General features: G+C 47.3%; 1 protein-coding gene across 1 annotated transcript in view; it reads right to left on the bottom strand.

Moving 5' to 3' along the window:
• Positions 1 to 24441, bottom strand: part of LOC147109109 (cation channel sperm-associated auxiliary subunit beta-like) — a 556551-nt gene that overhangs the window by 369321 nt on the left and 162789 nt on the right. Inside the window, exon 9 of the mRNA XM_086002719.1 lies at positions 4018 to 4050. Coding sequence (XP_085858845.1) covers positions 4018 to 4050 — 33 coding nt within the window. The remainder of the gene's footprint in view (positions 1 to 4017; positions 4051 to 24441) is intronic.

The raw sequence follows: 24441 nt of genomic DNA, 5'->3' as shown, positions 1-24441 counted from the left end.
GTCGATTAGGCTTATATTCGCTAGAGTTTAGAAGAATGAGAGGGGATCTCATTGAAGCTTATAAAATTCTAACAAGACTAGACAGACTAGATGCAGGAAGGCTGTTCCCGATGGCGGGGGAGTCCAGAACCAGGGGTCACAGTCTAAGGATAAGGGGTAAGCCATTTAGGACTGAGATGAGGAGGAATTTCTTCACCCAGAGAGTGGTGAACCTGTGGAATTCTCAAAACAGAAGGCAGTTGAGGCCAATTCATTAAACATATTCAAGAAGGAGTTAGATATATTTCTTCAGGCTAATGGGGATCAAGGGATACGGGAAGAAGGCAGGGACAGGGTACTGAATTTGGATGATCAGCCATGATCTCATTAAATGGCGGAACAGGTTCGAGGGGCCGAATGGCCTAATCCTGCTCCTATCTTCTATGTTTCTACCTCTAATTCAACATCCAGGGGTATTCAATATTCAGGAAGGACAGGAAAAAAGGAAAAGGAGGTGGGGTAGCATTGCTGGTTAAAGAGGAGATTCACACAATAGTAAGGAAGAATATTAGCTCTGATGATGTAGAATCTGTATGGAGAGAGCTGAAAAATACCAAGGGGCAGAAAACGTTAGTGGGAATTATATACAGACCCCCAAACAGTAATACTGAGGTTGGGAATGGCATTAAACAGGAAATTAGAGACCCATGCCATAAGGACACAGCAGTTATCATGGGTGACTTTAATCTACATATAGATTGGGCTAACCAAATTAGTAACAATACTGTGGAGGAGGAATTCCTGGAGTGTATACGGGATGGTTTCCTGGACCAATATGTCAAGGAACCAACTAGAAATCAGGCCATTTAGACTGGGTATTATGTAATGAGAAAGGATTAATTAGCAATCTTGTTGTGCGAGGCCCCTTGGGGAGGAGCGATCATAATATGATAGAATTCTTCATTAAAATGGAGAGTGAAGTAGTTGACTCAGAGACTAGGGTTCTAAATTTAAATAAAGGAAACTACGATGGTATGAGGCACGAGTTCGCTAGGATGGATTCGGGAACATTACTTAAAGGGTTGACATAGAAACATAGAAAATAGAAGCAGGAGTAGGCCATTCGGCCCCTCGAGCCTGCTCCGCCATTCAATGGGATCATGGCTGATCATCCAAATGACGGTGGATAGGCAATGGCAAACATTTAAAGATCGCATGGATGAACTACAGAATTTGTTCACCCCTGTTTGGCATCAAAATAAAACAAAAAAGGTGACTTAACCATGGCTAACAATGGAAATTAGGGACAGCATAAGATCCAAGGAGAGGACATATAATTTGGCCAGAAAAAGCAGTAAACCTGAGTATTGGAAGCAGTTTAGGATTCAGCAAAGGAGGACAAAAGGATTAATTAAGAGGGGGAAAGTAGATTATGAGAGTAAGCTTTCAGGGAACATAAAAACTGACTGTTAAAGCTTCTATAGATATGTGAAGAGAAAAAGATTGGTGAAGTCAAGCATAGGTCCCTTGCAGTCAGGATCAGGGGAATTTATAATGGGGAACAAAGAAATGGCAGACCAATTAAATACATACGTTCGTTCTGTCTTCACAAAGGAGGACACAAATAACCTCCCAGAGATGTCGGGGAATACAGGGTCTAATGAGAGGGAGGAACTGAAAGAAATCAATATTTGTAGGGAAATGGTGTTAGGGAAATTGACGGGATTGAAGGCCGATAAATCCCCAGGGCCTGATAATCTACATCCTAGGGTACTTAAGGAAGTGGCCCGAGAAATAGTAGATGCATTGCTGGTCATCTTCCAAAATTCTATAGACTCTGGAACAGTTCCCATGGATTGGAGGGTAGCTAATGTTACCCCACTATTCAAAAAAGGTGGTAGAGAGAAAACGGGGAATTATAACAAAGTCAACATGGATTTACAAAAAGGTAAATCGTGCTTGACTAATCTACTGGAATTTTTTGAGGATGTAACTGGTAGAATAGATAAGGGAGAATCAGTGGACGTGGTGTATTTGGACTTTCAGAAGGCTTTCGATAAGGTCCCACATAAGAGATTAGCGTGTAAAGTTAAGGCACATGGGATTGGGGGTAAGGTACTGACTTGGATAGAGAACTGGTTGGCAGACAGGAAGCAAAGAGTTGGAATAAACAGGTCTTTTTCCGAGTGGCAGGCAGTGACTAGTGGGGTACCGCAAGGATTGGTCCTAGGACCCCAGCTATTCACAATATATATAAATGATCTAGACGAGGGAACTAGATGTAATATCTCCAAGTTTGCAGATGCACAAAGCTGGGTGGGCGTGTGTGCTGTGAGGAGGATGCCGAGAAACTCCAGTATGATTTGGACAGGTTGGGTGTTTGGGCAGAAGCATGGCAGATGCTGTATAATGTGGATAAATGCAAGGTTATCCACTTTGGTGACAAAAACAGGAAGGAAGATTATTATCTGAATGGCAATAGATTGGGAGAAGGGGAAGTGCAACGAGACCTGGGTGTCCTTGTGCACCAGTCGCTGAAGGTAAGCATGCAGGTGCAGCAAGCGGTTAAGAAGGCAAATGGTATGTTGGCCTTCGTAGCGAGAGGGTTCGAATACAGGAACAAGGATGTCTTGCTGCAGTTGTACAGGGCCTTGGTGAGACCACATCTTGAGTATTGTGTGCAGTTTTGGTTGCCTTATCTGAGCAAGAATGTTCTTGCCATGGAGGGAGTGCAGCGAAGATTCACCAGACTGATACCTGGGATGGCAGGAATGACGTATAAGGAGAGATTGGGTCGATTGGGCTTATACTCGCTGGAGTTTAGAAGAATGAGAGGGGATCTCATTGAAACTTATCAAATTCTAACAGGACTAGACAGACTAGATGCAGGAAGGATGTTCCCGATGGCCGGGGAGTCCAGAACCAGGGGTCGCAGTCTAAGGATAAGGGGTAAGCCATTTAGGACAGAGATGAGGAGGAATTTCTTCACCCAGAGTGGTGAACCTGTGGAATTCTCTACCACAGAAGGCAGTGGAGGCCAATTCATTCAATATATTCAAGAAGGAGTTAGATATATTTCTTAAAGCTAAAAGGATCAAGGCATATGGGGAGAAGGCAGGGACAGGGTACTGAATTTGGATGATCAGCCATGATCTCATTGAATGGCAGAGCAGGCTCGAGGGGCCGAATGGCCTACTCCTGCTCCTATCTTCTATGTTTCTATGTTTCTATGTTTCCATCCTATCACAGACCTTCCCTTTTGTTCTTTCCTCCCCTCCCCCCTTTCCCTGCCCCGCACTTGCTTAAAAACCTGTTCGATCTCCAGCTTTTTCCAGTTCTGACGAAGGGTCATCGACCTGAAACGTTAACTCTGTTTCTCTCTCCACAGATGCTGCCTGACCTGCTGAGTATTTCCAGCATTTTCTTTTTTTATTTTAATAATAAAGTTACATTTTAAATGTCTCAAGGGAACAGCTACAGGGGTGGAGAAGAAGCCGGACATCAGCAGTGGGAGAAGGGCCCGACAACAGGCCATGAACCAGCTGACAGTCGGGGACAGGGACAGAGACAAGTAACAGCAGCGATGAGAATATTACAAAATAACAGGCTATTGAAGAGCAGACAATAGTAACCTGCATAAAAGCCGCAGAACAGCTGTGGAGTGGACTGGGGGTGGAGCATTGCCAGGAACAAAAGGGCTAGGAAGCCACGGAAGCAGTTAATGGGCAGGGCGGACTCCTAGTCTTGGGAGCAGCAGCTGATAAAAATAAACAAGTGGCTGACTTAGCAAGCAGTTGAGGCCAGCAACAGGCCCACAGCAAACCAGCAGCAGGGAAATAAAAGAGGAGGCCTCAAAAGGGAGCAGGGCAGGCAGACAGGTATAGTGGTGTCCTGTGAAGGTTAGGACAGAGGGAACCCAATCATTCTTCAAAACGCTACAGGAAAAAAAAAACTCACTAAACACTAAACATATACATAAGCAAAAATATTAAATTTTAAATTCCAAGATCCACTTACCTGTGAGAAAAATCCACTTACCTTAGTTCTAAAATAATCAAGCTGGTGTCCAGGCTGAAAGAAACAGTTCAGAATTTTAGATCACATAGTGCCCAAATTGCACATATACAGTTAACATAGGCAGTTTCCATTATAAATGTGGACACAGGAATATATAATGGCAATTGTGTCAAAAATCACAAGAAGATTTTGTAGACAGGCAGTGTATGCAGACTCGAGCATTTTAACAAAACATAAATAGATACACAGAAATCATTAAAGATCAGGGGCTTGAATTTTCAAGGGGTTTCTCCCGATCTAGTGCTGTAACTTCGGCGTAAATTTGGCGGAACCCCAGAGAAACAGCATGAACAGACAAAAAAACAGCTATTTCTGCCATTTCTCCAAAGGTTCTGCCAATCTTCCGGTGAAGTTTTGGCAGTAGATTGGGAGAACACCTGTGGAAATTGCAGGTGCATCGCTTTTGGTAAATCTCTTGGCATTGCATATAAGCAGTCAAGACCAAGAGTCCTTTTCAGGTTAAACAGAGTTGAAGGGCAAGGAGAATGGAACCAATGTGGGGGAGGGATGAGAAGACTGATGGGAGAGGGGAGGAGAACTTAGCACAGAGTGAGGGGGAATGTGAAGAGGAGATAAGAGAGGGGAGGCGAGAGGAAGGAAGGGAAGGACAGAGGGAAAGAGAAGGGGAGGTATGCGGGAGGGGGGTACTGTGAATGGGGAGGCTGAGAAGGAAAGAGAGGGATGAAGATGGGGAGTGGAGGGGAGAGGAGAGGTGAGGAATGTGAAACCGAGAGGACGAGGAGGGGGAGAAAACAGACAGAGAAGCGAAGAAGATAAGGATGGGGGGAGGACTGAGGATGTGGCGAGGGGAAGAGGAGATGGGGGAGAAAAGGAGGAGTGGGGAAGGAGTGCTAAGAAATGAAAGGGGAAAGATGGTAGAGAGGGGAGGGGGAAAAGAGGACTGGGAGGGAGCAAGGGCAAAGGGAAGTTTGCCTCAGGGTGAAGGGCAGGGGGGTGTTATACTTACAAACATTGGCTTGGTTGTTGAGGGGGGGGAGAGGCATCAGAATCTTGTCTGTGGGAGTGAAGGTTGTTATCAGCCAATTGATGCCTCAGGTGGGGAGGGAGCTTAAGGGGTATTGTATTTTTTCCTGAAAGACTCATCAAGTTAGTTACAGTATGCATTGATGAGAACGGCACACAAAGGATGACTAAATCATTGCTAGCAGTACAGTGCAGAGTAACTAGCTCCAGTGTCAGAAATAATTGGGTGGGCCAAAGCAGGATATCAGTGTATCAACTCCTATTTATGCACTATACCAACTATTAGCATTATGTGGTTTTCCTTCTTACCCAATTACTTCTTTTTCTCCACCTTCCCATGGTTTCCCTTTACACTACATTATACATTTTCCAGTACCTTTCTTGCTCAGCATCATCTCTTTCAGACAGCTGTCCTAGAAAAGCCTGCCACCAACTACATCCATGATCAGCATCTGCAAGCTATACTTTTCTGTCTCTACAATACCTATGATGCATCTTCATGAAGGGGAATAGGGAGAGTCTATGCCACCAATTTCACATAATTAATGCATGCTTCTATAGGAGAAGGCAACACAGCAGGCAAATTGGAGGCAAGCGGTAGAAGACACTAAAAGCATCCCAGTAATAATAGATAATCAAGGGGCTATAGGGAGGGGGGAACTTAAAACAATCAGCATCACTAGAGAAAAAGTACTAGGCAAACTTATGCGACTAAAAGTGGGCAAGTCCCCTGGGCCTGATGGCCTGCATCCTAAGGCCTTAAAAAAAAGTGGCTGTAGAAATAGTGGATGCATTGGTTGTAATCTACCAAAATTCCCTGGATTCTGGAGAGGTCCCAGCAGATTGGAAATCCACAAATGTAACACCCCTATTCAAGAAAGAAGTGAGACAGAAAGCAGGAAACTAAAGAACAGTTAGCCTTACATGTGTCATTGGGAAAATGCTAGAGTCCATTATAAGAACATAAGAACATAAGAAGTAGGAGCAGGAGTAGGCCATACAGCCCCTCGGGCCTGCTCCGCCATTCAATAGGATCATGGCTGATCCGAACCTAGACTCATGTCCACTTCCCTGCCCGCTCCCCGTAACCCCTAATTCCCTTATCAGCTAGGAAACTGTCTATCTCCGTTATAAATTTATTTAATGTCGCAGCTTCGACAGCTCTCTGAGGAAGAAAATTCCATAGATTTACTACCCTCTGAGTGAAGAAGTTTCTCCTCATCTCAGTTTTGAAAGGGCAGCCCCTTATTCTAAGATTATGCCCCCTAGTTCTAGTCTCACCCATCAGTGGAAACATCCTCACCGCATCCACCCGATCAAGCCCCCTCACAATCTTATATGTTTCGATAAGATCGCCTCTCATTCTTCTGAATTCCAATGAGTAGAGGCCCAACCTACTCAACCTTTCCTCATAAGTCAACCCCCTCATCTCCGGAATCAACCGAGTGCACCTCCTCTGAACTGCCTCGAGAGCAAGTATATCCTTTCTTAAATATGGAAACCAAAACTGTACGCAGTATTCCAGGTGTGGCCTCACCAGTACCCTGTATAACTGCAGCAAGACTTCCCTGCTTTTATACTCCAACCCCCTTGCAATAAAAGCCAAGATTTCATTGGCCTTCCTGATCACCTGCTGTACCTGCATATTAACCTTCTGTGTTTCATGCACCAAGACCCCCAGATCCCTTTGTACTGCAGCACTTTGCAGTTTCTTTCCATTTAGATAATAACTTGCTCTTTGATTTTTTTCTGCCAAAGTGCATAAACTCACACTTTCCAACATTATATTCCATCTGCCAAATTTCTGCCCACTCACTTAGCCTGTCTATGTCCTTTTGCAGGTTTTTTATGTTCTCCTCACTCACTGCTTTCCCTCCCATCTTTGTATCGTCGGCAAACTTGGATACGTTGCACTCGGTCCCTTCCTCCAAATCGTTAATATAGATTGTAGAGTTGGGGTCCCAGCACTGACCCCTGCGGAACACCACTAGTCACTGATTGCCAACCCGAGAATGAACCATTTATCCCAACTCTCTGTTTTCTGTTAGATAGCCAATCTTCCACCCATGCCAGTATATTACCCCTTATCCCGTGATTTTTTATCTTGTGCAGTAATCTTTTGTGTGGCACCTTGTCAAATGCCTTTTGGAAGTCCAAATACACCACATCCACTGGTTCCCCTTTATCCACCCTGTTTGTTACGTCCTCAAAGAATTCGAGCAAATTTGTCAAACATAACTTCCCCTTCATAAAACCATGCTAACTCTGTCCGATTAAATTATGCTTATCCAAATGTCCTGTTACTGCTTCCTTAATAATGGACTCCAACATTTTACCAACCACAGATGTTAGGCTAACTGGTCTATAGTTTCCAGCCTTTTGTCTACTTCCCTTTTTAAATAAGGGCGTTACATTAGCAGTTTTCCAATCTGCTGGGACCTTTCCTGAATCCAGGGAGTTTTGGAAAATTACCACTAATGCATCCACAATCCCTACCGCTACTTCTCTCAAGACCCTAGGATGTAAGCCATCAGGTCCAGGGGATTTATCGCCTTTAGTCCCATTATCTTACCGAGTACCACCTCCTTAGTGATTTTAATCGTGTTTAACTCCTCCCCCCCTATAGCCCCGTTTGTCCAGCGTTGGGATATTTTTAGTGTCCTCTACTGTAAAGACTGATACAAAATATTTGTTCAGCGTTTTTGCCATCTCCATGTTCCCCACCACTAATTTCCCGGTCTCGTCCTCTAAGGGACCAACATTCACTTTAGCTACCCTTTTTCTTTTTATATAACTGCAGAAACTCTTGCTATCTGTTTTTATATTTTTTGCTAGTTTACTTTCATAATCTATCTTCCCTTTCTTAATTAATCTTTTAGTTATTCTTTGCTGGCTTTTAAATGCTTCCCAATCTTCTATCCTCCCACTAGATTTGGCTACTTTATATGCCTTGTTTTCAGTCGGATACTATCCTTTATTACTTTACTTAGCCACGGATGGCAGTCTTTTCTTTTACGCCCCTTTTTCCTCAGTGGAATATATTTTTCTTGAAAGTTGTGAAATATCTCCTTGAATGTACAACACTGCTCATGTACCGTCTTACACTTTAATCTATTTTCCCAGTCCACTTTAGTCAACTCTGCTCTCATACCTTCATAGTCTCCTTTATTTAAGCTTAGTACGCTGGTTTGAGATCCAACTCTCTCACCCTCCAACTGAATTTGGAATTCAACCATGTTATGGTCAATCATTCCAAGGGGATCCTTTACTAGGACATTTTTTATTAATCCTGTCTCATTACACGGGACCAGATCTAAGATTGCCTGCCCCCTGGTTGGTTCAGTAACATACTGCTCAAGGAACCCGTCCCTAATGCACTCTATGAGCTCTTCCTCAAGGCTGCCCTGCCCAATTTGATTTGTCCAGTCAATATGAAAGTTAAAATCCCCCATGATTATAGCTGTTCCCTTATTACAAGCCCCAACTATTTCCTGATTTATACTCCAACCAACAGAGTTGCAACTGTTAGGAGGCCTATAGACTACGCCCACTAGTGACTTTTTCCCCTTATTATTCCTTATCTCCACCCAAACTGTTTCACTATCCTGATCCTTTGATCCAATATCATTTCTCACTATTGCAGTGATTCCATCCTTTATTAACATAGCCACCCTACCTCCCTTTCCTTTCTGTCTGTCCTTCCTAATTGTCAAATACCCCTGGATGTTTAGTTCCCAGTCATGGTCACCTTGCAGCCATGTTTCTGTAATGGCCACCAGATCATACCCATGTGTAGTTATTTGTACCGTCAACTCGTCTATTTTGTTACGAATGCTACTTATTAAGAAAGTAGTAGCAGGACATTTAGAAAATCATAATACAGTCAAGCAGAGTCAGCATGGTTTTATGAAAGGGAAATCATGTTTGACAAATTTGCTGGAGTTCTTTGAGGATGTAACGAGCAGGGTGGATAAAGGGGAACCAGTAGATGTAGTGTATTTGGATTTCCAGAAGGCATTTGATAAGGTGCCACATAAAAGGTTACTGCACAAGATAAGAGCTCATGGGGTTGGGGGTAATATATTAGCATGGATAGAGGATTGGCTAACTAACAGGAAACAGAGTCGGGATAAATGGGTCATTTTCAGGTTGGCAAATTAACTAGTGGGGTGCCACAGGGATCAGTATTGGGGCCTCAGCTATTTACAATCTATATTAATGACTTGGATGAAGGGACCGAGTGTAATGTAGCCAAATTTGCTGATGATACAAAGATAGGTGGGAAAGCAAGTTGTGAAGAGGACACAAAGAATCTGCAAAGGGATATAGATAGGCTAAGTGAGTGGGCCAAAATTTGGCAGATGGAGTATAATGTGGGAAAATGTGAGGTTATCCACTTTGGTATAAAAAATAAAAAAGCAAATTATTATTTAAATGGAGGAAGACTACAAAATGCTACGGTACACAGGGATCTGGGAGTTCTTGTACATGGAAGAGAAAAAGTTAGCATGCAGGTACAGCAAGTAATTAGGAAGGCAAATGGAATGTTGGCCTTTATTGCAAGGGGGATGAAGTATAAAAGTAGGGAAGTCTTAGTACAACTGTACAGGGCGTTGGTGAGACCACACCTGGAGTACTGCGTACCGTTTTGGTCTCCTTATTTAAGGAGGGATATACTTGCATTGGAGGCAGTTCAGAGAAGGTTCACTAGGTTAATTTTTGAGAGGAAGGGGTTGTCTTATGAAGAAAGGTTGAGCAGGTTGGGCCTATATTCATTGGAGTTTAGAAGAATGAGAGGTAATCTTATTGAAACGTATAAGATTCTGATGGGATTGACAGAGTAGATGCAGAGAGGATGTGTCCCCTCATGGGGGAATCTAGAAATAGGGGGCATAGTTTCAGGATAAGGATTCACCCATTTAAAACGAAGATGAGGAGGAATTTCTGCTCTGAGGGTCGTGAATCTTTGGAATTCCCCATCCCAGAGAGCTGTGGGGGCTGAGTCATTGAATATATTTAAGGGGGAGATAGACAGATTTTTGAATGATAAGGGAGTCAAGGGTTATGGGGAGTGGGCAGGAAAGTGGAGTTGAGGCCAAGATCAGATCAGTCATCATCTTATCGAATGGTAGAGCAGGCTCGAGGGGCCAAGTGCCCTACTCCTGCTTCTATTTCTTATGTTCTTTTGACAGCAGCCTTGCATCCTCTGAACTCGTACAAGTAGTGGGCCCTGCAAATTCAGGATGGGACTGGGAACAAGAGATAGGAGCGGTTAGGAACATAAGTACAGGAGTAGGTCATTCAGATCCCTGAAGGTAGCAGGACAGGTAGATTTATTTTTTTATATTCGTTTGTGGGATGTGGGATGTGGGCATCGCTGACAAGGCCAGCATTTATTGCCCGTCCCAAATTGCCACCTTCTTGAACCGCTGCAGTTCGTGTGGTGAAGGTACTCCCACAGTGCTGTTAGGTAGGGAGTGCCAGGATTTTGACCCAGCGACGATGAAGGATCGGGGATATACTTCGAAGTCAGAATGGTGTGTGACTTGGAGGGAAACTTGGAGGTGGTGGTGTTCCCATGCGCCTGCTGCCCTTGTCCTTCTAGGTGGTAGAGGTCGTGGGTTTGGGAGGTGCTGCTGAAGAAGCCTTGGCGAGTTGCTGCAGTGCATCTTGTAGATGGTACACACTGCAGCCACGGTACACTGGTGGTGGAGGGAGTGAATGTTTAAGGTGGTCGATGGGGTGCCAATCAAGTGGGCTGCTTTGTCCTGTATGGTGTCGAGCTTCTTGAGTGTTGTTGGAGCTGCATTCATCCAGGCAAGTGGAGAGTATTCCACCACACTCCTTACTTGTGCCTTGTAGACAGTGGAAAGGCTTTGGGAGTCAGGAGGTGAGACACTCACCACAGAATACCTAGCCTCTGATCTGCTCTTGTTGCCACAGTATTTATGTGGCTGATCCAGTTAAGTGTCTGGTCAATGGTAACCCCCAGGATGTTGATGGTGGGGGATTCAGCGATGGTAATCCCATTGAATGTCAAGGGGCGGTGGTTAACCTCTCGCTTGTTGGAGATAGTCATTGCCTGGCACTTCTGTGGTGCGAATGTTACCTGCCACTTATCGGCCCAAGCCTGAACGTTGTCCAGGTCTTGTTGCATACAGGCATGGACTGCTTCATTATCTGAGGAGTTGCAAATGACACTGAATACTGTGCAGTCATCAGTGAACATCCCCATTTCTGACCTTATGTTGGAAGGAAAGTCATTGATGAAGCAGCTGAAGATGGTTGGGACTAGGACACTACCCTGAGGAACTCCTGCAACGATGTCCTGGGGCTGTGATGATTGACCTTCAATCACCACAACCATCTTCCTTTGCGCTAGGTATGACTCCTAGCCAGTGGAGAGTTCTTCCCCCCCCACTCGCCCCCGCCCCGATCCCCATTGACTTCAATTTTACTAGGGCTCCTTGATGCCAGACTCGGTCAAATGCTGCCTTGATGTCAAGGGCAGTCACTCGCACCTCACCTCTGGAATTCAGCTCCTTTGTCCATGTTTGGACTTAGGCTGTAATGAGGTCGGGAGCAGAGTGGTCTTGGCGGAACCAAACTGGGCATCAGTGAGCAGGTTATTGGTGAGTAAGTGCCGCTTGATAGCACTGTTGACGACATCTTCCATCACTCTGATGATGATTGAGAGTAGACTGATGGGGCGGTAATTGGCCGGACTGGATTTGTCCTGCTTTTTGTGGACAGGACATATCTGGGCAGTTTTCCACATTATCAGATAGATGCCAGTATTGTAGCTGTACTCGAACAGCTTGGCTAGAAGCGCGGTTAGTGTTAAGTCCGTGAATGATTGAGACACGGACTAGCAGGAGAGAAACAAAGAGATCTTTACTGGTGAAAGGCATAAACGAATCTAACCAACAGAGGCTCTCTAGCGCCTTTTATGCAGGGGTGGTCACTGCCGGTACTGCAGTCTGAGACCAGTTATTCTCTTAAAGGCACATACACAACAATTCCTCCCCTTTCAGATAAACACTACGTAACATTCATTTAACAACTAATGATAACGAATTAAAATCACAATTACTGTTGCTAGATACATTGGTTAAGTTTAAGCAATTATAAGTTCAGTCTTTGAGGAGGCTTCCTGATTCTGTCTGGATAACGCCTCTTTGGAGTATCAGGTTCTTCTGGCAATGTTGAGTCGGAATCAATGTCGTTGTTTGGTTCATCTGCTTCCAATATTACCGGTTCTGCGGTAGCTGCAATTGGAACGTCGATTTCATTACCAGGTGTATCAGATCGTGGTGTGGAGTTGACGTTTTCCAGTGACTCTAGAATCTGGTCAGCATGGCGTCTTACAATGCTCTCCCCAACGTCCACGGTATACATGAGAGGTCCTTGTCGTGTACAAATCGTTCCTGGCTGCCATTTCTCAGTGCGGTAGTCCCGGGCCAAAACTGGTTGACCTATCTTAAAACTCCTGGTCGGCCTTTCATTCATATTCTGAAACTGCCTGTTCTCCACATCTCTTTGGACGTTTGGCTTAACCAAATCCAAGCGGCATCGTAGTCTTCGATTGAAGAACATCATGGCTGGAGTTTGGTTGGTAACCGCATGTGTCGCATTCCGGTAGGCAAACAAGAAGTTGTCCACCTTGTGTTGTAGGGGTATATCTTCATTACACATTGCCTTGATAGCCTTCTTGAATGTTTGGACAAACCTCTCGGCCAATCCATTAGTGCCTGGATGATATGGGGCAGATGTCTAATGCTTAACACCATTGTTCTTTAAGAACCTCCGGAACTCTTCAGACACAAACTGTGGTCCATTGTCAGAGCAAATCTGTTCAGGCAGCCCATTCCTGGCGAATATGGTTCGTAAAACTGCGATAGTTTTTTCCGTGGTGGTTGAGGACATTTTTATTACCTCTGGCCACTTTGAATGTGCATCCACCGCAATTAAAAACATCGAGTCCATGAAGGGACCAGCAAAATCAATGTGCACCCTTTCCCATGGAGATGAGGGCCACTCCCATGGAAGCAGAGGAGCTTGTGGTGGGGCGTTTTGGACCTTCTGGCATCCTGCACAGCTCTTGGTCATCTCTTCGATTTCTCTATCGATTCCCGGCCACCACACAAATGCTCTGGCTAAGCTCTTCAATTTTACCCCACCCAGATGACCCTCATGAAGCTCATTGAGCACTCTATCCGTCAACTTAGGTGGAATTACTACTCTGGATCCACACATCAAGGTTCCTCTGCACACTGACAGCTGTTCTCTTCTCTGCGAGAATGCTGGCAGCAGTGGTTCGCCATGTGCTGGCCATCCCTTCACCGTTAAATCATAGACCCGTGATAGTGTCGGGTCATTCCGTGTTTCCTTTTCCATGTTTGCATTCGTCACAGGGAGACATTCGACTATGGTCGAGTGGAATAACTCCATTGGATCCACTGCAAGGTCTTCTTCTTCCACCGTCGGCAACGGTAGACGTGACAATCCATCAGCATTTCCATGCTGTTTAGTTCCCCTGTACTCGATGTCATATTGGTGTGCCCCTAGGAAAAGGGACCATCTCTGCAGCCGTTGTGCTGTCATTATCGGTACGCCCTTCTGAGGGTTGAAAATGGAGACAAGAGGTTGATGATCGGTTAGTAGAGTAAATTTTTGACCGTGCAGATAGTGATTGAACTTCTTCACCCCCCACACCAGGCTGAGGGCCTCTCTGTCAATCTGGGCGTAGTTACGCTCGGCAGAAGTTAACGAGCATGACGCAAAAGCTATCGGCCTCTCCAAACGATCAAGGAATTTATGTGACAGTACCGCCCCAATGCCGTAGGGAGACGCATCACACGCCAGCCTGATTGGCAGTGCTGGGTTGTAGTGAGCCAATACTTCCTTCGAAGTGATTAAGTCCTTACTCTTCTGAAAAGCACGTTTACAATCATCGCTCCATTTCCATGCTGCCCCCGTTCGTAGCAGGGCGTTCAGTGGATGCAGAATCATCGACAAATTCGGCAAAAACTTATGATAGTAATTCACCAACCCGAGGAATGACCTCAGTTGTGACACATTTTCAGGCGCTGGGGCCTTAACAACTACTTCAATTTTGTCAGGGGACTTATGTAACCCCTCTTCATCAATCACGTGGCCACAATACGATATCTGTTTCTTAAAAAATTCGCACTTGGGGCGGTTGGCTCGCAGCCCATGTTCCCGTAGTCTAGTGAGCACCTGTTCTAGGTTGTTAAGGTGTTCACTGTCATCTTCACCTGTTACAAGGGTGTCGTCCAAGTAACACGGAGTCCCCGGAATCCCTTGCAGGACTTGTTCCATCGCTCTTTGCCATATCGCCGGAGCCGATGCTACTCCGAATACCAATCGATGATACTGGTAAAGACCTTTGTGAGTGTTTATCGTGAGATACTTCCTAGAGGACTCTTCAACCTCCATCTGCAAATATGCTTGTGCTAGGTCAATTTTTGTAAAACGCTTCCCTCCAGACAGTGAGGCGAAGATGTCTTCTATCCTTGGAAGAGGATATTGTACTGTGTGAAGGACAGGGTTCACCGTCACCTTGAAATCCCCACAGATGCGAATCTTCCTTGGCTCTCCGGACTTATTGCTTAACGTTTTCTTCATGACAGGAACGATGGGTGTCGCCCACTCGCTCCAGTCGACCTTTAAGCGTGCCCAGTTCTTGTTGAAATACCTCTTTGGCGTTAGCTAAGATTGTTGACAATCGTCCAGGAGTGATGTCTTCATCTTTTTTACCGTCCACCATCATTGCATGAATGGAATGCCAATCTAAGTTTATCTTCCTGATCCATTCCCGTCCCAATAACGGTGGTCCACCATTTGGCAGTATGTAGAGATACAATTTCTGTATTTTCTTGCCATTGTATTCAACAGGCACCCTTATTTTTCCTCTGGGGTATACTTTTTGCCCCGTATACGTCGTCAAGACGATGGATGTCTCTCTCAAGGGTATGTGTGAAAATAGCCACTCATAGTCTCGTCGATTCATGATGGTTAGCGCTGATCCTGTATCCAATTCCATTTTAACTTGTGACCCTGCTATCGTGAGGGTGACCCAAATGGTTCGGTGATCCTCTTTTGCGATTACATTGTGAAGTTTGAGACAGCTTAATCTCCTGTTCTCGGATTCACTATCGCTCATCTGGTCTTCGGAACTACTGTCCGTCATCTTTTGTACTTTCTTGTACGGTTCCTTAGTAGCCTTTTTGTTGTCGCTGGTCTTCTTCCCAGACCTACAAACTTGTGCAATGTGTCCAATCTTCCCGCATTGTCTGCATATTTTGTCTTTGGACCAGCAGTCCTTCTGGTCATGGTTAGTTCTGCCGCAGCGATAACATTTTGCAAATCCCCGTGTCATTTCGTGGGTGCCGTATTCCTGTGGTTTTTGTTGAATTTCTGCAGCTCCCCTGGCTGCTGCTTCATACGATACTGCCACGCTGAAAGCCTTATCTAGCGTCAGCTCTTTTTCTGCGAGTAACTTCTTCCGTGTTCCTTCACTCAGGAGTCCACAGACAAATTTGTCCCGTAGGGTATCTGCCAGTCCTGCTCCGAACTGGCAGTGCTTTGATAGCTTGCGTAGTTCCGTAAGATACTCAGCATTGCTCTCATCTTTGTGCTGAGTTCTCCTGTGGAATTTAAATCTTTCTGCTATCAACAGCGGTGCAGGGTTTAAGTGCTCCTGTAGAACAGCAACAATTTTGTTAAAACTCTTCGCCTTCGGTTTGGCTGGAGTAATCAGATCCCGCAATAGGCCGTACGTTCTAGCGCCCATTACGTTTAGCAATATTGATGCCTTGTTCCCCTCCGCTATTTCATTTGCCTCGAAATATACCTCGACTCTTTCCACATACATGGTCCAGTCCTCTAATGTATTATCAAAAGCAGTGATACAGCCAGTCTTCGGCATCTTGCAAATCTAAAATGGCGCCTCCCGCGCTTTGCCTTCTTCTCCGATTTAACAAAATGGCGCCTCCCGCGCTTTTCCTTCTTCCCCACTGTTGTTAGCGCTGCTTTCCACGGTTTCCTGCGCGTTAAATATTCATTTGTTTTCTTTTATTATCTTCCCGTCGTGGAGCAGACCCTCTGGGACACTTCCCTCCCTCTTCTGAGGCCCAAACACTGCCCAGCTTCGAAACACCGGCCGCGCCCTGTATGCTCCACCCTCTCTCTCTCTCCTTGCTTCCCGACTCGCTGCCCGGCCCCGTTGCAGCCCAGGAAGGATCAGAGCACTACCTGCCACCAGCCCGATTAGCTGGGAAATCACGGACCGAGGAACCCAGCCTGGCTCTGGACAGTCTCTCCAGGAAGTTTTGAAATCGATGATTGACGGTCGACGCCCGTTTCTCGAGTTTCAATGGCCTATTTTTTTTTTTTTTTCCTTTCTTCTGGCTCCGACCTTCAACATGTCGTCGGAGCTGCTGCTGAGTTGCAGGTAAGTTCGTTTCTAACTCGTCGCCAGTGTTAAGTCCGTGAATGATTGAGACACGGACTAGCAGGAGAGAAACATAGAAACATAGAAACATAGAGATAGGAACAGGAGTAGGCCATTCGGCCCTTCGAGCCTGCTCCGCCATTCAATGAGATCATGGCTGATCTTCGTCTGAGATCATAGCTGATCTTACCAGTTCAGTACCCCGTCCCCGCCTTTTCTCCGTAACCCTTAATCCCCTTAGCCTTCAGAAATATATCCAATTCTCTCTTGAAAATATTTATTGAATTAGCCTTCACAGCCCTCTGTGGCAGGGAATTCCACAGGCTCACCACTCTTTGAGTGAAGAAATTCTTCCTCATCTCTGTTTTAAATGATTTGCCCGCTATTTTTAGACTGTGGCCCCTGGTTCTGTGCTCCCCGGCCATTGGAAACATTCTCTCTGAATTCAGCCTGTCCAGGCCTGCCATAATTTTATATATTTCGATGAGATCCCCTCTCAATCTTCTAAACTCCAGTGAGTACAAGCCCAAACTATTTAATCTCTCTTCGTAGGTCATTCCCGCCATTCCAGGTATCAGCCTGGTGAATCGCCGTTGCACTCTTTCCATGGCAAGAACATCCTTCCGCAGATGGGGCGACCAAAACTGTACACAATACTCCAGATGCGGTCTCACCAGCACCTTGTACAGCTGTAGTAAGGTATCCCTATTCCTATACTCGAACCCCCTTGATATGAAGGCCAACATACCATTTGCCTTCTTAATCGCCTGTTGCACCTGCATGCTCTCCTTCAGTGACTGGTGCACAAGAACACCCAGGTCCCTCTGCACTTCCCCATCTCCCAATCTATTGCCATTTAGATAATAATCTACCCTCCTGTTTTTACCCCCAAAGTGGATAACCTCGCATTTATCCACATTATAGTGCATCTGCCACGTATCCGCCCATTCCCCCAACCTGTCCAAATCGCACTGTAGCCTCCTGACATCCTCATCAGAGCCCACCCCTCCTCCTAGTTTAGTGTCGTCAGCGAATTTGGAAATATTGCATCCAATTCCCTGATCCAGATCATTTATATATATTGTGAACAGCTGGGGTCCCAGGACAGATCCTTGCGGCACCCCGCTGGTCACTGCCTGCCACTCCGAAAACGAGCCGTTTATTCCAACTCTCTGTTTTCTATCCGCCAGCCAGTTCTCTATCCACGTTAATACTTTGCCCCCAATTCCATGAGCCTTAATTTTGCATGATAATCTTTTGTGTGGAACCTTATCGAAGGCTTTCTGGAAGTCAAGGTACACCACATCCACTGGCTCTCCCCCATCTATTTTACCAGTTACTTCCTCAAAAAATTCCAGCAGATTAGTCAAACACGATTTACCCTTTGATATGCCTATCAATTAGTCCAATAAAAGGCGACGAGTTAAGAACGTAACTGAAGGTTTTTATTGGCTAAATAACAGAGCCCACCCTCGTGGGTGATCCGATCCAACAGGGAGGAATACTAGCCAGTCAGCTACCTTTATACCTGGGCAGGTAATGGGCGGAGTCGGAGGTGGTCAGCCCAGGTATAACAGTGCGACAAGAGGCGACCTCGTGTAGTGATGTGACAGTGAGAACAGTGAGAACAATATACAGTGATAACTATAACAGTGGTTTACCACATTCACCCCTTGTTTAGATTAGAGTCCGGCGGGGTGAAGTGTATTACCAGCTCTGGTATGTCAGTCTGTCCGGAGGCTTCGTTAGCCTCTCCGATCGTCGCAGCGGCGGTGTTACATTATCCGGTGTTAAAGCTGGTGTCTGCGTAGTCGGCAAAGGCTCGTGGGGTTCCGGCATGCCGTCTACCTCGGCTGGACTCGGGGGGTTGGGAGGGGGGGGTGAGGGTGCGAGGTCTCGTAAGGAGACAGTGTCCTCCCGTCCGTCTGGGTAAGCCACATAGGCGTACTGGGGGTTGGCGTGCAGGAGGTTCACCTTCTCGACCAGGGGGTCCGTTTTATGGGCCCTCACGTGCTTTCGCAGCAAGACGGGTCCCGGAGAGGTCAGCCAGGTTGGTAGGGTGGTTCCCGTAGTCGACTTCCTGGGGAAGACAAACATTCGAGCATGGGGGGTGGTGTTAATGGCAGTGCAAAGTAGTGACCGGATGGAGTGCAGCGCAATCGGGAGGACCTCTTGCCAGCGGGAGGTTGGGAGGCCCTTAGACTTTAAGGCTAAGAGGGTGGCCTTCCATACCGTCGCGTTCTCTCTTTCCACCTGGCCGTTCCCTCGGGGGTTGTAGCTGGTGGTCCTGCTTGCTGCAATACCCCTCTCCAATAGGAACTGACGGAGTTCCTCGCTCATGAAGGAGGCGCCCCGGTCACTATGTATATAGTTCGGGAACCCGAACAAGGCGAAGAGTTTGTTCAGGCATTTAATGACCGTGTTACTGGTCATGTCTGGGCAGGGGAAGGCAAAGGGGAAACGGGAGTACTCATCAACGATGTTGAGGAAGTACACATTACGGTCGGATGACGGTAGGGGCCCCTTGAAGTCGATGCTCAGACGCTCGAAGGGGCGGGTGGCCTTGATCAGGCTTGCTCTGTCCGGCTTATAGAAGTGCGGTTTGCACTCAGCACAGATCTGGCAGTTCCTGGTCATGGTCCTGACCTCCTCGATGGAGTATGGCAGGTTGCGGGCCTTAATGAAATGGTAGAGTCTGGTGACTCCGGGGTGGCAGAGGTCATTGTGGAGGGTCTGAAGTCTATCACTTTGCGCGCTGGCGCATGTAATGCGTGAAAGAGCATCAGGGGGGGTCGTTCAGTTTACCGGGCCGGTACAAGATCTCATAATCATAGGTGGAAAGCTCGATTCTCCACCTCAAGATTTTGTCGTTCTTGATCTTGCCCCTCAGCTTGTTATTAAACATGAAGGCAACCGAGCGTTGGTCGGTGAGGAGGGTAAATCGTTTGCCTGCCAAGTAGTGCCTCCAGCACCGTACTGCCTCCACAATTGCCTGGGCTTCCTTCTCGACCGACGAGTGTCGGGTCTCGGGGCCCTGTAGGGTCCTTGAGAAGAAGGCTACCGGCCTACCCTCCTGGTTAAGGGTAGCGGCTAGGGCGAAGTCGGATGCATCGCTCTCCACTTGGAAGGGGATTGACTCATCCACTGCGTGCATTGTGGCCTTGGCTATGTCTCCCTTAATGAGGGAGAAGGCCGCGCACGCCTCTTCCGTGAGGGGGAAGGATGTGGTTTTCAGGAGGGGTCTGGCTTTGTCCGCATAATTGGGTACCCATTGGGCATAGTAGGCGAAAAGCCCCAGGGTTCTCCTAAGTGCTTTTGGACAGTGGGGGAGGGGTAGCTCCATGAGGGGGCGCATTCTTTCGGGGTCGGGGCCGATGACTCCGTTCTCTACTACACAGCCAAGGATGGCAAGGCGCGCTGTGTTAAACACGCATTTCTCCTTATTGTAGGTGAGGTTCAGCCGTTGGGCCGTACGGAGGAATTTCTCCAGATTCACGTCATGGTCCTGCCGGTTGCGGCCGCAGATGGTGACGTTATCGAGATAGGGGAAAGTGGCCTGTAGTCCGTTCTGGTCAACCATCCGGTCCATCTCCCGTTGGAAAACCGAGACCCCGTTGGTGACACCAAAGGGGACCCTAAGGAATTGGTAGAGGCGGCCATTCGCCTCGAAGGCGGTGTACTGGCTGTCCTCCGGGCTGATGGGGAGTTGGTGGTAGGCCGACTTGAGGTCGATGGTCGAGAATACGCGGTATTGTGCAATCTCATTGACCATGTCCGATATGCGGGGGAGGGGGTATGCGTCCAGCTGGGTGTATCTGTTTATGGTCTGGCTGTAGTCGATAACCAGGCGATTTTTGTCGCCGGTCTTGACTACCACCACCTGGGCACGCCAGGGGCTGCTGCTCCCCTCAATAATGCCCTCTTTCAGGAGTCGCTGCACCTCAGAGCTAATGAAGGCTCTGTCCCCAGCGCTGTACCGCCTGCTCTTAGTAGCGACAGGTTTGCAGTCGGGGGTGAGGTTAGCGAACAGGGAAGGTGGCGGTACCTTGAGGGTGGATAGGCTGCAGGTGTTACGCGGTGGGCGGTTTAACTTTCGCTGGTTGTCGACTGTGAGTGGGGGGAGGGGTCCACCGTATGCTAGGGTTACACTTTGGAGGTGGGATTGGAAGTCCAGCCCTAGTATGACGGCAGCGCACAGCTGGGGGAGTACGAGGAGTTTAAAATTTTTATACTCTGTCCCTTTAACCGACAATGTCACGACACAGTAGCCGCTGATGTCTGTGGCGTGCGACCTCGATGCCATCGAGATGCGGCTGCGCGTTGGCAGGACGGGGAGGGAGTAGTGGCTCACCGTGTCTGGGTGGATGAAGCTCTCCGTGCTTCCGCTGTCGAACAGGCAGGTCGTGGCGTGGCCGTTGACTTTGATGTCCATCATTGAGCTGGCCAGGTGGTGCGGGCGGGCTTGATCCAGGGTCACGGAAGCTAGGGTGTAGATGAGCGCGTCGTTGTCATGACAAGATGGCGGCGAAGATGGCGGCCCCCGTAGTTCACATGAGGCTCTGTTTAAATCGTTTGCTCCGCACAAAGATGGCCGCCCCTGCTGTTCCCATGAGGCTCTGCAGGCTTCGGCTGCCCCGCACAAAGATGGCCGCCCCTGGTTTTCCCATGAGGCTCTGCAGGCTTCGGCTGCCCCGCACAAAGATGGCCGCCCCTGGTTTTCCCATGAGGCTCTGCAGGCTTCGGCTGCCCCGCACAAAGATGGCCGCCCCCAGGGTTCGCATGAGGCACTGCTGGCTTCTGAGGATTTGCTTCTGCAGGCCTTGGAGAAGTGGCCTTTCTTGAGGCAGGTTTTGCAGGTCGAGTTTTTGGCTGGGCAGCGCGACCTCGGATGCTTCTCCTGGCCGCAAAAGAAGCAGCCAGCGGCCCGATCGGGGTTGCCTGATGTCGGGGCCGGTACCGGGGCTAGCGGGCCCGGTCGGATCCGTGATGCAGACGCTGAGGTAGGTCCCGGGGGCAGCGCTGTGAAGGGTGGTGGGGTGGGGGTCGGGCCCGAGTCCCAGGGTCGCGAATAGTACCTGGCAAACGCTTCCTGGTCTTGCTGGGTGGCCTCTAGGGTGAGGGCGAGGGCTTCGGCCTTGTCCAGGTCTATGTCCTTAGCTTCAAGCAGTCTTTGCCGTGTGTAGTCGGAACGTAGGCCTCTCACCAAGGCGTCGCGGACATTGTCTTCCATGTTCGCAGTAGCCGTCACCGCTTTAAAGTCACAGTTCCTGCCGAGTTGTCTCAGCGCTCGTGAAAATTCAGCTATCGATTCTCCTGGCTGTTGCTGGCGAGATCTTAAGAGATGCCTAGTGTACATGTAGTTTACCGGGCTCCGGTACTGCTGTTTCAGTAGGTTGATGGCGTCGTCGTACGTAGTCATGTCCTGGATGAGTGTATATACTCTCGGGCTCGCTTGGGCTTTCAGGACTCTTAGTTTGGATCTCTGAGGGACGACGGCTTCCTCCAGGTACGATTCGAAGCAGTCCAGCCAGTGTTTGAAGTCGTTGGCTGAGTTTGGTGCCTGTGGGTTTAGATCCAGGTATGGTGGTTTCAAGGCTTGCAGCCAAGCCGGCTGGTGTGGCCCGTTGTCTGGAGGCTGCTGTTGCTGTGCTGCTGGGTGAGCTCCTTGCTGTTGCTGTTCATTATCAGACATCTTTAAAATTTAGTCAATAAAATTGATATGCCTATCAATTAGTCCAATAAAAGGCGACGAGTTAAGAACGTAACTGAAGGTTTTTATTGGCTAAATAACAGAGCCCACCCTCGTGGGTGATCCGATCCAACAGGGAGGAATACTAGCCAGTCAGCTACCTTTATACCTGGGCAGGTAATGGGCGGAGTCGGAGGTGGTCAGCCCAGGTATAACAGTGCGACAAGAGGCGACCTCGTGTAGTGATGTGACAGTGAGAACAGTGAGAACAATATACAGTGATAACTATAACAGTGGTTTACCACACCCTTTGTAAATCCATGTTGACTCTGTCCGATCCTTTCCCCATTTGTCAAGTGCTCCGCTATTTTATCCTTAATAATGGACTCTAGCATTTTGCCCACAACCGATGTAAGGCTTACTGGTCTATAATTCCCTGCTTTCTCTCTACCCCCCTTTTTAAATATTGGGGTAACATTAGCTACCCTCCAATCCACGGGTACTGTTCCCGAGTCAATGGAGTTCCGGAAGATGATCCTTAGAGCATCTGCTATCTCCAGGGCCACCTCCTTAAGTACCCTAGGATGTAGTTTATCAGGCCCCGGGGATTTGTCGGCCTTCAGTCCCCTCAACTTACCCAACACCATATCCCTAGAGATACTAATTTCTGTCAGCTCCTCCCTCTCATTAGTCCCTATGTTTGCCGATATTCCTGGGAGGTTATTTGTGTCCTCCTTTGTGAATACAGAACCAAAGTATGAGTTTAATTGGTCTGCCATTTCCTTATTCTCCATTATATATTCTCCCGAATCGGACTGCAAGGGACCGACTTGGGATTTTACCAGTCTTTTCCTCCTGATATACCGATAAAAGCTTTTGCAGTCTGTCTTTATGTTTGCTGCAAGTTTACTTTCGTATTCTATTTTCCCCTTCCTGATTAATCCCTTTGTCCTCTTTTGCTGTATCTTGTACTGCCCCCAATCTTCCGGTCTGGTGCTTTTTTTTGCCAGTTGATATGCCCTTTTTTTTTATTTTATGCTGTCCCTAATTTCCCTCGTTATCCATGGTTGAGTCACCTTTTTAGGTTTATTTTTATGCCAAACCGGTATAAACATGTTCTGGAATTCTTCCATTCTATCTTTGAATGCTTGCCATTGTCTATCCACTGTCAATCCCCCCAGAAACACCACCCAATCAATCTTACCCAATTCCCGTCTCATACCCTCGTAATTCCCTTTATTTAAGTTCTGGACCTTAGTCTCTGATTCAATTTCCTCACTCTCCATCTCGACTGAGAGCTCGATCATATTATGATCGCTCTGACCCAAGGGGCCTCGTACAAGAAGACTGCTGATAAGTCCCTTCTCATTGCACAATACCCAGTCTAAAATGGCCTGATCTCGAGTCGGCTCCTCGACATATTGGTCCAGATAACCGTCCCGAAAACATTCCAGGAATTCCTCCTCCTCAGAATTTTTACTAATTTGGGTAGTCCAATCAATATGTAAATTAAAGTCACCCATGATGACAGCTGTGCTCTTATCGCACGCTTCTCTAATTTCCCTTTTTATGCCTTCCCTCACCTCCATATTACTATTTGGAGGCCTATATATCACACCCACTAACGTTTTCCTCCCCTTGCTATTTCTCATTTCTACCCATACAGATTCCGTTTCATCCGAGTTAATATCCTTCCTTTCCATTGCATTAATCCCCTCCTTTACCAGCAATGCTACCCCACCTCCCCTACCTTTTTGCCGATCCTTCCTAAATATTGTATATCCCTGGATGTTAAGTTCCCAGCCTTGCCCACCCTGCAGCCACGTTTCTGTAATCCCAATCAAATCATACTTGTTTACCTCTATTTCCACAACTAATTCATCCACCTTGTTCCTAATGCTTCTAGCATTAAGATACAAAGCCTTCAGACTTGCTTTTTTCACACTCTCATTATGAATTAGTTTGGCCCTTTGTGTTTCTCTCCTTTGCTTATTGCTTCTCACCTTTCTACCATCTATTTCTGACTTCATATGACTTCCCTCTTTTCCACTACCTAGGTTCCCATCCCCCTGCCAAATTAGTTTAAATCCTCCCGAACCGCCCTAGAAAATATTACCCCGAGGACATCGGCTCCCTCACAGTTCAGGTGTAGACCGTCCCCTTGGTACAGGTCACTCCTCCCCAAGAACTGGTTCCAATGCCTCAAGAATTTAAATCCCTCTCCCTTGCACCACTG

This window comes from Somniosus microcephalus, chromosome 12 (genome assembly GCF_052327205.1).
Source record: "Somniosus microcephalus isolate GS21.2 chromosome 12, FLI_Smic_1.0, whole genome shotgun sequence".
NCBI lineage: Eukaryota > Metazoa > Chordata > Chondrichthyes > Squaliformes > Somniosidae > Somniosus > Somniosus microcephalus.
This window is presented reverse-complemented; position numbering and strand designations above follow the sequence as displayed.